The 18463-nt window shown below is 32.9% G+C and overlaps 1 protein-coding gene and 2 long non-coding RNA genes across 3 annotated transcripts in view; 2 read left to right on the forward strand and 1 right to left on the reverse strand.

The window, feature by feature from the left end:
* Positions 1 to 616: 616 nt before the first annotated feature.
* On the reverse strand, positions 617 to 3808 carry LOC125675929 (uncharacterized). Its single transcript, XR_007370702.2, has 4 exons — positions 3729 to 3808; positions 3351 to 3620; positions 2662 to 2786; positions 617 to 1834 (listed from the first exon to the last, which is right to left on the reverse strand). It is a non-coding gene; the product is annotated as an uncharacterized LOC125675929 (long non-coding RNA).
* Positions 3809 to 3852: 44 nt separating this feature from the next.
* On the forward strand, positions 3853 to 7251 carry LOC125675908 (uncharacterized). The gene is made up of 4 exons (XR_008798126.1): positions 3853 to 4206; positions 4756 to 4831; positions 5522 to 5586; positions 7045 to 7251. It is a non-coding gene; the product is annotated as an uncharacterized LOC125675908 (long non-coding RNA).
* An 8361-nt stretch (positions 7252 to 15612) lies between these two features.
* The window catches only part of LOC125662456 (uncharacterized), a 55929-nt gene continuing 53078 nt past the window's right edge, over positions 15613 to 18463 (forward strand). Inside the window, exon 1 of the mRNA XM_056147397.1 lies at positions 15613 to 15886. Within this exon, the coding sequence (XP_056003372.1) occupies positions 15826 to 15886 (61 nt within the window). The 5' untranslated portion in view covers positions 15613 to 15825. The remainder of the gene's footprint in view (positions 15887 to 18463) is intronic.

Here is an 18463-nt window from a genome sequence, read left to right on the forward strand (position 1 = left end):
ATCTGCACTATGTCAGGAAGCTTTTGTGTAAATCTCAGCTCTTCTGGCTCATTGGTTCTTGAGAAGAAGATTTTTAAAGTCTATTGATTATAAAGCTACATTTGAAGTATCAAATCAATCGAGCAAACAATATGACTTGTAGATGTCTACAAGATCAATGTTTGACATACACTCACCCGCTATATTCCCTCTCGCAATGAATTGTGAGGGGATAACTATGAACTATATTTCACACCATGTTTATATAGATAACATCACTTTCACCCTATCCACCTATTTCAATTTCCGATACACCAGTGTTATAATTTACTTGCGCATCTTCAATTCAGTTAATATTTCTAAATTGAACACATAATTCGCAAACCCATTTCATGTCTATTATTTGAACATAGTATACATTTACTTTACACCAATTTCATGTCAATTACTTGAACATTGTATATTTACTTAGTACATATATTCAATAAAACAACAGAATTCAAAATGGTGAAACAACATAACAAAGATTAATTCATGCTTTTGTGACAATTACAAAAATTAGCAGGAAATTTTTAAACCTTAATGCTACATTTGAATATGGATTATACAAATACCAGGTAAAATATGTTTTAAAAAAAAATAGAAATAATATTTGTACATTGCAGCTTTGGAAGATAAAATAACAAAAACGCACTGCATGAAAAAGTGTGCCAATAATGAACATAATCATGAAGGTGGACACGTTATGTTAGAAATGTAAAAAAAAATAAATTATGAATATGTATCAACATATATATTGGATAAATTTAATGTGTCAAGCTTCACACTTGAACAAATGTGTGCTGATTTCACAAAGCGGTATTGTGTATTTGGTGAAAAAGTGGCTGTGTCAATACCATGTGCTTTATGTGTCAAGCTTCACACTTGAACAAATGTGTGCTGATTTCACAAAGTGGTATCATGCATTTGGTGATGAAGTGACTGTGTCAATACCATGTGCTCTATGTGTCAAGCTTCACACTTGAAAAAGTGTGTGCTGACTTCACAAAGCGGTATTGTGTATTTGGTGATGAAGTAGCTGTGTCAATACCATGTGCTCTATGTGTCAAGCTTCACACTTGAAAAAGTGTGTGCTGACTTCACAAAGCGGTATTGTGTATTCGGTGATGAAGTAGCTGTGTCAATACCATGTGCTCTATGTGTCAAGCTTCACACTTGAAAAAGTGTGTGCTGACTTCACAAAGTGGCATCATGTACATGATGCCGTGATAAAGTCAAAACAGTGCCTTATGTTAAGTAAATGAATCACGTTTGTGAATATATGTTGTCCTTGCCCGAATCATTTATGCATAAAAATATTTTTTTTCTAGACTGCCAACTGTGTTTCCAACAATACAGGAATCCATAAACATAATATCACATAATGTATGCATAGCAAAAATACATATCATTGTAACAGTCTAGTGGTTCGATCACTGGATCGTGAATTTATTTTATGAGAGTACTGTTGTTGTAAATATAATTTAACAGACTCAACAGAAACAATTGTTAAATGTCGAGTATATCAGAATATGTCAGATGATCATTCGCGATGAACTTCACACGAACGTATATTAGTGCTTCACTTCATAAAAAACAAGTGTTCTGAAAAATTGTCTAGTGTCTAACAAAAAGGTACAATATAGTGCTAATGTGACTTAATACAAGTTCCGTATTTCCTATAATGCATTATTTTTTCAAAAACTAGGTATTTCGTCAATAATCATCTCGAAGGCAACTCTTATCCAAAGCTTCTGCTATCAAATATCTCCAATGTGAGTTCTGGTATACATCTTCTGTCAGAGGGCATTGGTTGCTGAAAATATATATAACATACATTAATGATCAATGATATACATTTTTCAACATAAATCTTCAATTTTGTGAAATAAGACATCACATTACAATTATCTTCTAATAAACAAGTTCTCCAACATTATATTATACAATGACCAGATATTTAGATTTTCCTAAAACATTCACTGATTTGAGAAATTCACTAGTCCATAACTTTAAAGGTAGACCATCCATAACTGATATATTTTGTATCTAATAAATGGATGGTGGGATTGTTCTTACCTTTGTATCATTTTGAAGGGTTGGTAAAATCAAAATATTCTACCACAGAATTTTTCAAAATTTTGATTACTAACCAATAAATCACGCCTTAAAGTTTTTTCCCCCTCCTTATTTTCTAAAGGGCAGATAACTGTTCAAGAAAAAAATTTAAGTAAAAAAAATCAACTTCTAATCTTTAACTAGTCCGAGAATTTCGTTAAATTCACTTTCATAAAACACATTCAATTTGCTTTCAATCGTTAAAAGTACACGCTTCCTTCCAAAATGTTTTTATTGTTGTACTTTTAAAATATTTTTTCTGCTTGATACTGCTGGTCTGACGGACTATTGGAGGCAAATGGAGGGTGAAAATTAACTAGTCCACCCCATAAACTTCAGATCCCAGACCTTGGACCACTGTATTTTAACCCCATGACAATCAGACATATATAATATGAACCATAAATTATTTATGGAGCATTATCAATATACACAAATTAGAATTAACATTTGAGGACTGGACTGTAAAATGTGTGTATTGCAGAGAATACAGTGTGCATCTGAAATATGATACTTAGTTCTCACCTATTTCAAAACGACAACTCTGCCAGTGTCCACACGATCTTCTTGTTGGATCAGATGCTTTCTCTTACACACTAGTTTGCGAGTCTCAGGACTGACGGGCCATAATGCATGTATGATCTCTCGCACTGCAATAAAACAGCACCTGTTTACTTGATAATTTCCATTTTACTGAGAAGGACATTATGATAAAAGTAAACATACAACTTCAAATGACTAAAATGTAAATCATCAATTCTTTTCACCCAACCACAATGTAGCTATTGTAAAGATGATGATCTGTGAACTATTCTCCCAACTGTTGGGCACATGATGTATATTGGCTACTCGCTTGGCTGTCAGTTACCAATTTTGTTTCAGCCATTTGCACAACCGTCGTGTACTTATTTCATATGAGTGTGTCTACATACAAAACAGTCGTGCACTTCTTTCAAACTGACTGTCTTCACGACTATGACCAAACCATAATAAATAAAATTACTACCTATATGTATATCAGGTGGTCATGTAACAGTACTATACATATATAATACATATCACCGGTCAAGTTCACTGCCATGTCCATGATCAGCTGATGATAGGAGACCATAAGTGGCTATTCTAAAGTTTAAGTAATAAATTGGTGTCGTTAATATATATATATGTGTACTATGTCATCACCCTTGCCGCGTTTTTTTTAAAGTGTGACTCACCTCTCAGGGAGCCTCATTGCCTGCAACTTTGAAAATTTAGATCCGCCCTTGATGAAATAACCACACATAAGGTTGATAAAAGTTGGCACTCAGTCACAAGTCGCAGAAACATTGAGCCCACTACACGTCTTAGACTCTCTAGGCACTGACTGTGTACACCGTTTACATCTAGTACCAATCGTTCAATGCAAGTAGGCCATATACAAGTTCGGCATAGCCTGGGCCACATGCTCATGATCCTGGGGTCAGTATTTCCCTTTATCTACAGGCCTACAAATACAACCAGTTAGATTGTGAAGCAATATGACCCAAATGATCTGAAGCTTCATATCAAAGAATAAAAAGTAGCATCATGGATTAGCAAGCTACTGTACTTACTTTTCTCCCTTTGTCTTTGTTCTCCCACTTTGGTCGATTATCTTGTTTACATCCCCATGATGCATTTCGGTTCGGCAATCACATTCATTCTTTTGGTAATTCGGTTTAGTATTTCATTATTCAATTTAATTCAATACTTCTGCATATTCCTGTGAAAGTTCGGTAAGATCTTATAAAATGTCTAAATGATATAAATTTGGATCATTCCAATATTTTCCCCACTACACTCCTCATTGAATCTCACATGGGTTTGAACTTGTGTTGGATTCATCGAATTAATATTTGAACGAGTTAGCAACTAGTTGTTTACCTCACCATATTTGGTGCATTGGAATTCAAACTCAGAGAACCAATCAATTTAAAACGTGCTTTGCGCGAATTGCGCTGTTTATTAAAATGTGGAAAGAAGACATAGAAAGGGGCTTTTATCTACTGAGATGGAGACTTCCATTAATCGACTTCGGGAGACCAGTACCAGGTAGGTAGCTGAAATTTGTTTGTAAACAAGCACTTGCTTATTACTATCAGAAAGGAGAGTTACTCACTGTAACAAAGACTTTTGACAGTCTAATACATGTATAGTATTGGTTATATGTCGAACATTAGTTCCTTTCAGAGGACGTGTTAACGCAGGGTTGGTATTACATAGTGGATTGGTATACGTACATCGTATGATTGATTAATCCGAGTTTACTCATACATTTCCTGTCCATTTCCACAACAGTTCTGTATTACTATTATCTTGCATGTACAGTGGCTGATCTGGAAAGGTGGTGCTCCCCACTTTTGTTGAATATTTTTAACAAAAATGTAAATTAATTTATTATGTGCCATTATCTCCTCTGGGGACGAAAAAGGTACATTTAAATCCTTGTGAAAATTTTCTAGATCCGCCTCTGAATTCTATATAGTGCAAATACAAGCGAAACAATGGACTAATAACTGACTTACTTCTTAGCCGTATTGTGGAAAAATGTAAATATTAATCATCATATAATATTATCGCATCTTCCATTTCTATTAACAGGTTCTTTTTTCAATAGCCATCACAAACTAAAATATTGAAGAATGAAGGGAGTGGAGCTACTCAGCACTTCAATGAGGTAACTTTTGAATTTGATATTCTATATGTAATGAAAAGTAAATATTTGTAGTAGTTAAAGCTATATGGACCATGAATATTGGCTTAGGTAGCTCAGTGGTTAGAGCACCTGACTAGTAATGCAGGGGTCCCAGGTTTGACTCCTGGTTCGTTCATACATTTGATTTCCTCTTCCTTTATTACATTTAAGTCCAATGTCTTGGTATAATGAAGGTAAACATTAAAAAATAACCATTAGTTTTTATTTTGTAATTTAGCAAGTTAAGGGACAAGATGAAAAGCTCAATGTCTGATGAAAATCTTATTTGAAATAGTTTGGGGGAGGGAAGGGGGTAAAAACTCCCACAAGTTTCGGTCACTCATCCAATATTCTATTTATTATAATACATGAATAATTGCAACACTTCAGCAGGAAGAAAGTGAGCAGGACTGAAGTAACTCATTAAAAATTTGGAAATAACATTTATTACATTTTAATGAACATTTAAAATAAGAATTAGAAAATGTATATAGTCTTATTTAGTACTATTGTGTTATTGCATGATAATCAATTTGGGTCAAAATTGTGAATTTTTTTTTTTTATCAGACATTGAACTTTTGATCTTGCCCAGGCTAACAATGTGTCATATTTATCTATGCATCTAATATACCAGTATATATATGTAATATTACTCCAAATTTTTATTTCAGTTCAACGGAGATTTGATTTACAAGAGTAACTTGGAATAAGAGAACATTATAATAAAGGAGGACAGGTACATGGTTAAAATATTCTTTGTTTTAACGATTACAAGCTCACAAAGTAATTCAATACAAATCAATCATCTGAATATAACTTGAAGATTTGATGCAATGCACATGAGTTGTGTACATGTTTAATATTAAAGTTATTAACATACGATAGTCACCATTTTTATTTTTACATACATGTACACATAAAAAACTCTAATGTAACTAATCAATTACATCCTCTAAAGTACATGTAATCTATTGCAATCGATTACGGGGCAAAATTGACTGTACTCAATTAGTAACCAATTACACAAAATTCCTTTAAGTTGTTGATTATTGATCGATTACATTTTTGAGTAATTGTGACTGGTCGCAGTAGCTCAGTGGTAGAGTGTTTGTCTCGTAACTGGGAGGTGGTGAATTTGAGCCCTGCTCGTGGCCATGTTAAACCTAAGATGTAAACATAGGCAGTGTGCGAAACTAACTTTAAAGTCCTATAGACTTTCGGTCCATAGTCATTTTATTTCCTATAGACCACAACAAATTCCTATAGACCAAAATTTAACATGCAATATTCATTGTTATTAAAAAATAAATAATTGACACAAATCGGTTTGGCAATTTGTTCATAAGTTTAATTATCTTCTTTTTCAATTGCGTGCACAGCAAGCTTTTCAATTAGAATTTCGTTTTCTTTTTCATTTTGTGCCAGCTCAGTTTCACTGTCTGATTCTTCATCTAAGTCACTTCTAAGTTTCGTTTTGAACTTTTCTCATGATTTTCTGCGACTTTAGCCTTGCTGGAACTTGTACTGACCGCTTTCCGTTTGATTCAAGTGCGTGCATCTTCCACATATCTTTCAAACCATTAAAAAGGACATTCCGAATTTGCACGAAAATGGCGTACATTGAAGTAAATATCAAATTGACCCCCCCCCTTTAAAAATGGAATAATCTTATTCGAATGATTTGTAATTACATTGGGGGGAACATTTTATTACAGTTAAGAGTTGAACAGAAACATCAGCGTACTACATATAAGCTAGCAGAGAACCAGTTTTTTTTACACGGAATTTCTATAGACAAATCGGTCTATAGCTATTTTGATCGTTATAGACCAACTCGATTTTCTATAGACATTGTCTATCGGTCCATGGTTAATTTCGCACACTGCATAGGTAGTGATTGCTCCTTTGCCAAATGTTCAGGATTTTGAAGTGAGAATCACGGGTCTTTCGGATATGACCTTTAAAAAAGAGAACCCATGTCGGGGCAGGCGTTGACATGTTGAATAATCCTCACTACTACGTCCATAAGCGCTATGAATAGGTTTAAATTTGTGGTACTTCACCTACAACCGGTGACGTCTCAATATGAGTGAAAATTTCTCGACGGGGCATAAAAAAAACAACCCATGCCTGTTCCAAATATAGTACAGTTTTTATTTTCTGTATGAATATAAATTTTCATTTTTGATTACAGAAACCAAGAAATAGACCATTGCCAAAGAAAATGGACAGAATGGAAGAAGAAAAAGGTTACACATTTTACAAAATCCATGTGTGCTAATGGAATGATGCCAAGCGATGAAGACGATGATGAGGGCTTCTTGACATACTGATATTCATAGGAAAGCAACTCCTTTAAAACATACATAGAAATTTGTCTGGCAAGAAGAAATAGACTCGTCTAAACAAGAACGGGGGATCTATAAAAGACAAAGACAAACCCAAGGCTGCAGATGCTTTCTTTTGGATATTTAGATGAGATCTTCATTTGGGACTTGGACAATAAGCCTATTTTCTGTATAAATATATATCACAATATTTGTACCATGATCCATTTTATATTAATCTGATTTTGAAATTTACAAAAGTGTTTTTTTATTACAAATACAAATTTATCATATCAACTATGTAAAAACATATTTTTTTAAATATGATATTGGAACAAATCAAACTTTAATATAGTGATTGTGTTTGAAATATGTGACTGTTCTTTATACATTTATTCACTATCTTGAATAATTGGTCTGAAATTATTGTTACAGTAACTTTTGTAAATGTTTTCATCTTAAATTTGATGTTTTCATCACATTAATCTTCGAATGAAAATATTGAAAAATGATAATTTTGATTACAGGCAATTTTCTTTGTGAATTGACAATTTGAAAAAAGAGTAATGTAACAAGGACTTAATTGTATTTTAGTTTGCCCTTATACAAGTATATTTATGTTGTACTTAATAATAGTTGAATAAATATTTTTATATGTACTAGAAAATATCTTTGTTAGTTTACTTTAAATAAAAATTTTATTTTTTGTTTATTTTTGATTAATCTTAATTTGATAAGTTGAATGAAAAATGACAAATGATCAAATTTACTTTTAAGTAATGATCAAATTTACTTTCAAGTAATGTCAATTAAGAATAATTAAAGATGAAATTTACTTCCAAGTAAAGCCAGTTAGGAATATTAAAGATGTGTAATGATGAACTTTACTGTCCAGTAAAGTCAGTAGAAGTTAACTTTATGACAAGTAAAGGTGAAATTTCAGGACATCATCAATCTGCTTTACTTGATTAAATACTAACTTTAATGAGCCTTAAAGTCCCTGAAATTTCATATTTACATTGAAGTAAAGTTAAGACAATGTGGGACATTACATTACCTTTAAGTCAAACTAAAGTTAATGTTTACCAACTTTGCCTTAAATCAGTAAAGTTATTCAAAGGCAATGTAAATATTAAATTTACATTGCCTTTACTTGCTTTGTAAAGTCATTTTTTCATGCAGTGATTGCTACATAAATATGGGAAGTTTACGATGGAGAAACTTGAGTTGTCAGTTTGCCGTTAATGTCTACTTTCAATAAAATATCTAACTATTAATCAGAAGTGGACGACTCTCTGGTGTCCTTTATTTCGAGCTCACAGGAATATAGCAAATCGACACAACAATGAAACCTATTATTGTTAATAGACAAAACGTCATCGACATATCTTAATGTCAAATTGAAGGCCACAGTGAGATATTTCTTCCCCTCGCGTAGAAGTTTTTGAATAAATTCTGCTTCATATGGATATAGAAACAGGTCAGCTAACAAATGAGCACAATTCGTGCACATGGGAATTCCAACAGACTGTTGGAAGACCTGATCATCAAAGACCACGAAGATATTGTTAACGAAGAACTCTAGCATATTTTTTTATTTCAACTTCAGAGTACGTCTGGTGAAATCAGAGTAATGTTTAACAAAGTAAGTTTTTGAATGACTGATCACTAGATATGAATATTTCAGTTTTCCGTTTTTTGTTGAAGAAGCAACCGTCTATTATGTCAAAAAGTCTTTAATTTATCGTGAGGAATGGTCGTGTATGGTGTTGAAAAGTTATAGGTTTTAATGTTAATGATTTGGGAAAAATTCTGCGATTTTAAGTTTACTAAAAATTCTTTCCAATTTTTTTTTTAGAATCCACCTTCGCAGTTGTGTTAAGGAGGGCCATAGAAATATGTCAGAGGGAAAAAAACATTATCGACAGATCAATTTTTGACAAATTCTATACATACAACCCTTATATACAAAAATATGGATATTTGATTAAGTGCATATTGACCTCCCATACATTTTTCACCAGACCGACAGTCTCTAGATCAGCTGTATATCACATGATCAAATATCAAGATAAAATCGTAACGTGTATGTATAAATCGTTCCATTGGCACGATATCCAGATATCAATGCAAGTTGAAGTTAACATAACTTCGAAACACATTAATTTCTTAATTTGAAAATTAATGAGTGCAAGTTTATTGTGACTTGTAACATGTCTAATTTTTGCATTGAATATGCAAGATGTGGTGATTTTTTGCATATACGAAGTTGAATCTAGCCTGAAAAAACTTGTTTTCTGTTGAAGCCACAACTTCCTCCCCGAACTTTCTTTTTGCACTGAAGTTCACATGTCACATAAATCAAACATCTTTCACTCAAAAACCTCGGGGTGTCGTGTCAATGATGAAATTTGTATGTACGGAAACCCTGTTTAGGCAAATGAATTCATTCTGAAAGTCACTATATACGTGCATATTAGGGGCGATATCAAGATCACAATATAATATTGATATTACTTCAGCATGGATGTTATATAAAGACGAAATTGAAAATAATTCAATATCAACGAGAATTAATACAACTCATTTGACAGAAACTTTTACATGATTGCGGTTTATTATTTGACAGCGGTGGTAAATAACGAAAACTATTTTGACATTTCCAACCGCAAACGGAATGGAGATAGGTACGTCATGACCTTCATCACGACGTATTTTTCATTGTGACGTCCTGTAATGTACCAGTGCGGTAAAGCACATTTTTACAGCACTGGTGTTTATGAGGAAAGCCTTAACTCAAGTGCGTTTGATTAACACCACTTCTGGCATATGTAGTCGCACAGTAAGTTTGAAGTTTCTCCTTCACAGCTGTTAATATTTTCGTGAGGAGCAAAGATAGTGGCTTTGTAGAGCACTTACTGGATGCAGCAATGTATCTTTGTTTGTAAGGGATTGTATGTAGTTTAGGAATCCAGTGTAGGTACGGTAACTCATATTCATTTCACCCATTGACTGGGATATTTAATGTCACTAAAACTTAAACATGGTTTTGAAGAATTTCATCATTTGAAAGGGCAGTTGGAGTATAAGTATGATTACCAAAAGTGGAATTAATGCCAAGTTCATTTAAAATACAGTTGTAATAATGAGCCTTACAAACAAAGACAATGTTGTTACTAGCTTTGTCAGCTGGAAGTAAAACATATTCCTCATGTAACCTATTTAATTCTTTTATCACTATGGTTTACTTAACACAGAAGGATAGATGGTACGTACTTGTGTTTTCGTATGTCTAATGCTAGATTTTAATATCCCTCTTATGCTTTTAACCCATTCTGATAATGTATCAAGTTCTTCTTTTTCATGTTTAGCCCATCGTTTGGCATAATCTTCGACATAATTCATAATAGAGATGAAGTTCTGTCGCCAATTAAAAGACCGAGGTTCTCTGTAATTGAGACCTTTTAGAATAAGTGATTTGAGGTCCTCGTTTTCAACTATATCAACATCACCATTAATGCCATGTCCAGCTGGACTATAGTTGAAAGAAGATGAAGAACAAGAACATGTTGGTGGATTACGTATAAGATGGTCTATATCTAGGCACTGCAAAGTTTGTTTATAATTAAAAAGTTTGGATGCAAGAGTAGAAGTATAGCTGTAAGAAATACAGAGTGTAGACTTGAACTTAAAATATATCTTGATCTATTTAAAGACCCAATTTTAAGTTGACACCCCCAAATTGTAAGCTGCCTGCCAATCAAACATTTAATAATATATCTCAGGTGGAGTGACATCTGCAGACACTGTGGTCTGGGGCTACCCCAGAGAGGTGTTTTGATAACAATAACAGCCAGTATCTACAGGCATTCTTTAGATCTTGAGGACGCCCAGTATACCTGAGTTTTGATAGCAATGACCTGTCCACATCTACTATTTTCTTATAATTCAATTGTTTTTAAAAAGGCCCCTGAACAATAGAATTTCAACATAATTGTAATTTCCCCCTCTATATACCTCTACATGTATCATAATTACACTATCATAAATCAAATAATAATTTGCATAATAAGTTTTAAAACTTGAAACCTATTGAAATAATTTATGTCATCAATTTATGATACCTCTATATTTATAACAGAAATTATTCATTGAGTCAATGACAGAGAGAGATAAAGAGGGGTGGGTGTAGAATGTGTGTCAGCTACCCTTAGGAATACAACCATTATTCAAACACTATGACTACATAAACTTTGCAGAGGTCCCTGAGACAGGTCCTATGTATATCAAAACTATAAAAAAAAAATGGACAAGTAGATTTCTACCATGTTCTGCCTCTGTGTGTTTCTTTGAATGCCATGGGATATAGCAATTAACACCTTGGTAGATCCTGGCCACTCCAGGTAAATAACATATGTTTAGATTAGGCTCCGCCTGCATTTTCACTGACCGTACGGTCATGAGATGGGTCTTTAAGGTAGAACTACCATATCTTGTTTATATATTTTTTATGACAATACTTTGTATGTGATGCTATGTTGTTTGACCTTGCAACCGTCATCTTGATGTTTGACTTACTTTTAAAGACAATATCTAGGCTATTCAATATCTCCAGAAGTATTTAAGGTAAAATTTTATGCTTAGAATATAGATGTCCTTTGCAAAAATGCAACATGAATTAGAATATTTTGAATATGTAAAAAATAAATATGCTTAAAAACAGCTCAATATGAACCCCCATCTGGCTGTTTAATACAAGTAATTTCCCCAAGCGGGTACTAATTATCAAAAAAAAAAAAAAAAGCCTGTACAAACTTGCACCAGTGCAGATATATACTGATGATCTCAATTAAGTGATAAAAAATCTTAATGGTTATATTACATTAAACATAGACAACAGTGTAATTGCTCGTGTGAAAAATGTACTAAATATGATGCTAAACTTTTATGTCACCACTTGATTTGATCGCTCGGACACCAAATCTTTTGGAACTCTAGAAATGTTTACCAACATTTAAGGAGGTATGATACACCAGAGAAATTTGATATGGATAAGAAGTAAAAGCTATGGACAACAATGTTTTGAAATTGAAAATTTTCAAATTTACTTTATTTAGTCACAAAATGCAGTTTTGATAGAAAGACAAAATCCAAAACCCCTAAGAGACTCGAACACACGATCATCGATTCAGCAGTCGACGTGCTAACCTACTGAGCTACTCAACTAGGCAATGTTTTTTAAAATGAATATACTAAATTGCTACTATTTATATCTTCATCCATGTTTTAAAAGGAAATAAGCCATTATGAAGATATAAAGTGCCTCCTCAAACTGATAACTGCAATTTTATGACAGTTCCTCAGATACTTCTCACAAAATGAGAAAATAATTGTACGTTTTTCTCTTTTCTACAATGTACGACAACAGGCAATATTTCTGTTGTAATCTTCGTGTTATACTAGGTTTACCTGCACTTAATGAGATTGAAAGAGGTTGGTTTAGCTCATTTATACAAATTCCCTTGTTCACTCATTCATGAAAGATGTAACTGCCTTCTTCCCATCATCTACCATTAAAGTGCCATTGTTTATAGCGTTGTGTACGGTGTTTTCCATTTTTTATCGACTTCAAAACGCTGGGTTTAACTTTGAGAGACGAATTACGATGAGATTACCGGAAAGTCTCTGAACCAAATTCAAAGATATAATTTACACACCAACACAGGTCAAATATACCAATCTAACTCTTAGCGTGTAGTACAGAACAAAATTCGTAATGAGTTATCGTTTTTACAAATGACTGCCTGATATTACTAAAGTTTCCCTCAGCAAAGTATCCGAGCTTGGAACTCGAGAAATGTTTACCAACATTGAAATCGATAAACTCAATTTGATGACAGTCTGTCATAGATACTTCTTGCTAAATGAGAAAATGATGGTACGTATTTTTCTTTTCTACAATATACGACGACATACACCATTTCTGTCGTGATATTATTCGTGTTATATTAGGTTTACCTGCATTTAACGATATTGAAAGTAGTCGGTTCAACGCATTGATTTAAATTATCGTGTTCACTCAGATATGAAAGATGCACCTGCCTTTTTCCCATCATTTACCATAAAAGTGTCATTGTTTATGGCGTTATGTAAAATATACGATGTTTTTTTCTTTTTGTATCGATTTCACGACGCCGGGTTTAACTTTGCAAAACGAAATAAGAGAAGGTCACCGGAGAATCTTTGAACCAAATTCAAAGATATAAATCTCACATCAGCACAGTTGAAATATGTTTGGTGTATCTAACTTTTAACGTTTAGTAAAGAATGCAATTCGTAATAATTTATCGTTTTACTAAGGACTCCCTGATATTACTTACGTTTTCCTCTGCAAATTATCCGAGATTATACATTTAGCATACAGTACAAGTGAATTTAGGGGGAGGGCCTAAACTTCTCGATGTTCATTCCATTATGTGTCCTTTACCAGAATTAAATTCACATGTTTATGGAGTACATCTATATCAGTAACGTTAAAACAATTAAACCAACCCATCGGAATATCATGTTTTAACAATAGAAAAGTTATTTATTTCAATCGGAATTCAAATTCAAATTTCAATATATCAGATTTTGTATGCCAGTTTAGGTTCAATTAGGTTCAAGTGTACTTAACGGTTTAAAAAACATAAGGACATTTAAAAGTAGGAAGTTGCTCTCAAACGACCTAAAAATACTAAAACATATATATCAACAAATTTGAAATAAAAGAGTAATATTGACGAAGATGAACATAATAAATGTATACATCACAGCTCTGTAGCCCGATTGTTGCATCCGTATTAGTATTCCTGTGTTGTTTCAATGTCACCTTCGTTTATGATAATTATTTCATTTCGTTGCATGACAAATCACGAGTGACTGAAAGGGATTATACAATAAAGGTACATTTATATTGTTTCCTTTATTATGTATCCCTATCAATGCTTTCTTTTCAGCTAGGTGAATTTAAAGCATACAACTTACACGAATATTGTACTGTCTGTTGAGTTTACATGTTTTGCACATCGAACAAAATATTTTCCATTACCAAATCACTCTAAACCAGTCATTATCAATGAGTGGCAGATATCAAGGGCAATGTAATATGCTCTGTGAACACAGTGTTTCCATTCATTTAGTAAATATTGAATTAGAAAAAAACGTATGTATGCAGTAGGAAAATCTTGGGTGGCCTGGACAATCAATAGAAACAGGAAATCAATTATGGCGATATAGTGATACATAAATCCATACTCGAGTTAGGATCTTTTGAAGTATTCGTTATGCACCATCATTAACACTTCATTCAAATAGAATAAAACGAGTACTCGTCATTTTGTTTTAGGCAAAGTTTACAAAACGACACACCCAGAAACCTAACCCGTATTTTGAAATAAATTGAAAAGAGGGAGGGGTAGCTTTATTTTACTCTGTCATCATCTTTCTGTTGGTCACACAGTTCATTCAAACAGAACTTATTTGAGATGAAATCTAGGTAGCGCACGCCTTTTCTATTATGACCGAAAATAATGAATTTTGACTGAAACCAAGACATTGTACATGATCTCAAAGCACAAATGAAGATATTCTAAATATGTAAAAACATAAGTAGGTTTGATTCTTAGTGTGGAATTATATCGTGCTACTAAAAGATTATCGTTGTTGGCGATGTTTGAAATAATCATTGTGGTGGCAAGATCATGTTTCTAAAGATAATGTGTGACTTTAAATCTGATCAGTGTATAACCATTGCAGCAATATATTTATAATGTTGCGTAAATGGGTGATGTTTTTATTTTGCTGATGGAATTAAAATGTCGAGTCTGGAAATCGGAACAGATAATGAATATCGCTGCGATAAAATCACAATTTCAGCAAATCAGATTTTTTTTTTTTTAATTTGGTAAACAGGATAAGTTTTTAATTTAATTTAGGGAACGTTGATAATAATATATGACACGTTATGGCTTTTCATATTGATCTATCTATCTACCTATATATATATATATATATATATATATATATATATATATATATATATTTAAAAAATATGAAAAGAAAACACAGAAATCCTCCGTAAAGCTTTAGCGCTTTCATTACATCTTCAGAAGTTAGAATATTTAAGTTACGAAGCTTCTGAAGTTGTAATGAAAGCGCTAAAGCTTTACGGAGGATTTCTGTGTTTTCTTTTCATATATTTTAAATATTAGTATCCGATTACTGAAACTCTATTTCAATTTTGGATATATATATATATATATATATATATATATATATATATATATATCAACGTCGGATTACTATATAGTTTCTGTTAGGTTTCATTCAGTTGACACTGGTGTGTTTGTCGAGTGAGTGACTGGGATTTTTTTTTTTTTGTTCTTCATAACGCGATACATGATTAAATATCAAAATATCGTTCACAATCGCATATTCTGTACATCGTATTGTAACATACCTCTTGAAAAAAATTAAATTTGCATATCTTACTCCTGATTGGTTTATTCTTCTTCTTCTAGCTTCCTGCTAGGTCCCTTTCTATTTAGTACACCAATGTATCACTTCTTGTTCCTGGTCGTACAGACCCGGTTGTGATTTAAAGAAAGATGAAGGTTGTGGTATATTCGTACGCCTTGGTATTCTTTATCTGCAAAGTTACAGCCTTCAGTAAGTTTTCTACGTTACTTGTAGAGAAGACAATATATTTATATATCTATTTTAATTGTGCTCTTTCTCTTGATATAGTGTTGTCTTTATCAGTGGAAACGATTGGAGAAAAATTAGAGTGAGTGTCGATACTCGAATTCGAACGACCCGTGTAACCATTGGACGCCAGGAGGCGAGTGATTATATCTAATGGTTTTGAAAAGACAACCTTGCTTAATAATTTATTGAAGACCTACATCATAATATTATCGTATAATATAAACTTAATCATATGTCAAACTTCAATATTTCATTCAATCAGGTTACAGTACTTACATAAATTTGATCACGATTTTGATAAATAACTTGAAATTGTACCACTCTTTGCTTCTGAAATTGAAAATCATGGGTCTTTTGGATTTGACCTTAAAACGGGGGTTCCATGTCGTGAGAGAATTTGGCACGATACAGAACTATCACTCCTGTGTCCATAAACGCTAATCACATGTCAACATTTGTGGTACATTACATACAGCTGTTTTTGTATGAGTGGCAAAATTCAATGGGATGTAAAACAAACCAATCGATTTTTGTATGACGTATATATGAGAAAGGGGGCATAAGTTGTACATTTCGGGAATCCTGTGCCCTCGGGGCCTTAATGGTGGCTCAAAAATGTACAACCTTTCAATAAATATCTACAATCGCACATCTATAAGGAAATCTAAATGCAAAGTGATGTAAAGTATGAAGGTCGCCATCATAGTGAAAGCAGTCAACTAAAAGTTCACAGAAAGGGCTGGGAAGGTCATTATATGACAGAGTTTCATCTTGTATAAAGGTGAAGAATACGAACAGTGGTCAATATGATAACTCCTGTATAGAATTAAGAAAAACTTTATATTGTGAAATTTCATGATCCCCTTGGCAAATTCACCATATAGTCTGACGTGTTTCATAATGATTGTTAGTCCGTTCTTGACACACTGATTTTGACTATGGATAACTCCGTTTACTTGATCAGGATATAGGGCTCACGGCGGGTGTGACCGGTCGACATGGGATGCTTACTCCTCCGAGGCACCTGCAAAATACTTTGAAAAAAAGACACATGAGATAAATAGAACAACTATAACTGCGTATTTTGATATTTGGTTTATCCAACTCGTTGATATGGTGTATGTATTCGCTCGGCAAGCCTCGCGAATAAATACACCATATCAACTCGTTGGGTAAACCAAATATAAAAAGACGCAATATAGATATCCTCTATTTAACTTAGGTGTGCAGAACAGGAAAACTAATGTAAATTCCTTTGCATTTTGGCCTAGTGATACTTTTGATTATCATCATGTGACTGATAATGCCTGTGGGTTTCTTGTTAGTGTTATATGACAATTTTTCTAAGTGGGCAGTGCTTAAGTTTTCAGTTTTATTTATTTTTTTTAAAGACTGAACCACGGATTTGTTTGTTTAGATTCATTTTTGACGTAAAGTACATGTATAAACAACATCATTCACTTACACTTTATAACATCATTCAACTAAACTTGAAAACAAAACTGGACTTTCTTCACGTAAGGATAATAGCAATATTATAGCCTAACTCTGTGTTATGTAAACATAAATCGGGCATTGATTTTGTTTACAAAGAAACCAACGAAATGCTAATTTTGTAGTTTAAATCTTCCTCAATTTTCGTATACCCTTCAACTTTTAAATGACAGAGTTTTACCCACAGCATATTTTGAAATGTGAGATTTAATATAAACTATACCCGTGCATTTTCAAACCTTTGTAAACAATCACATATCTCGATCTTTGTTTACACATTAATAAATTCACTGTAGTGGATTTCTGCCATGATGTATAATCATTTTGTCTTTAGAAACCTTTTCAAACACATTTGACGGTATATTTCATAGATCATTAAAATGTTAGGGGGGAATTATAAAAGGAAAGAAAATAATTTGTACCAACTATGTAAATTTATATTGTACAGATTACTTTAAAAAAAAAATCCCCTCTAAATATTTTGGATCTTTAAATAACACATTTTTATTTGTTTAACCTTGCAAGCAGGTATTGTATGTTTAAAGATCCCGTGTTCTGTATTACAGTTATTACATGTATCATGAGTAAGATCGAATGTTCATATCAATATTATTCTGTTTGTATTTGTTTTTCTAGCATCTTAAAGGCTTTAATTTTGCAAGCAAGTACGCTAATTTTTAAAATATATTTTTTCGTTGCATGTAATAAAGTGAAACGTAGCCTAATCCACCCCTCAGAAAAGTGGTCCATTTGTAAAGTCAGGCAGAAATCTTTACATTTTCTTACAAAGAAATTCTCACAAAACCGGTCACCCCTGAAAACTGGACACCGACCACTTTTTATAGAACATTTGTCAACAAGCGTGCGTAATTTTCCTTAAAAATAACTGCCACTTTTTAAGACCATGAAATTTTGGTCAGAGGGGTGATCAAGATGGGCCGGGTGTTAAAAATGACCAGTCGACCAGATGGAATTTATCCACTGTAGTTGTGAAAATACTACTGGGCTCCATATTTTCTATGGTATACCTGTGATGTAAAACTT

This window comes from Ostrea edulis, chromosome 8 (genome assembly GCF_947568905.1).
Source record: "Ostrea edulis chromosome 8, xbOstEdul1.1, whole genome shotgun sequence".
NCBI lineage: Eukaryota > Metazoa > Mollusca > Bivalvia > Ostreida > Ostreidae > Ostrea > Ostrea edulis.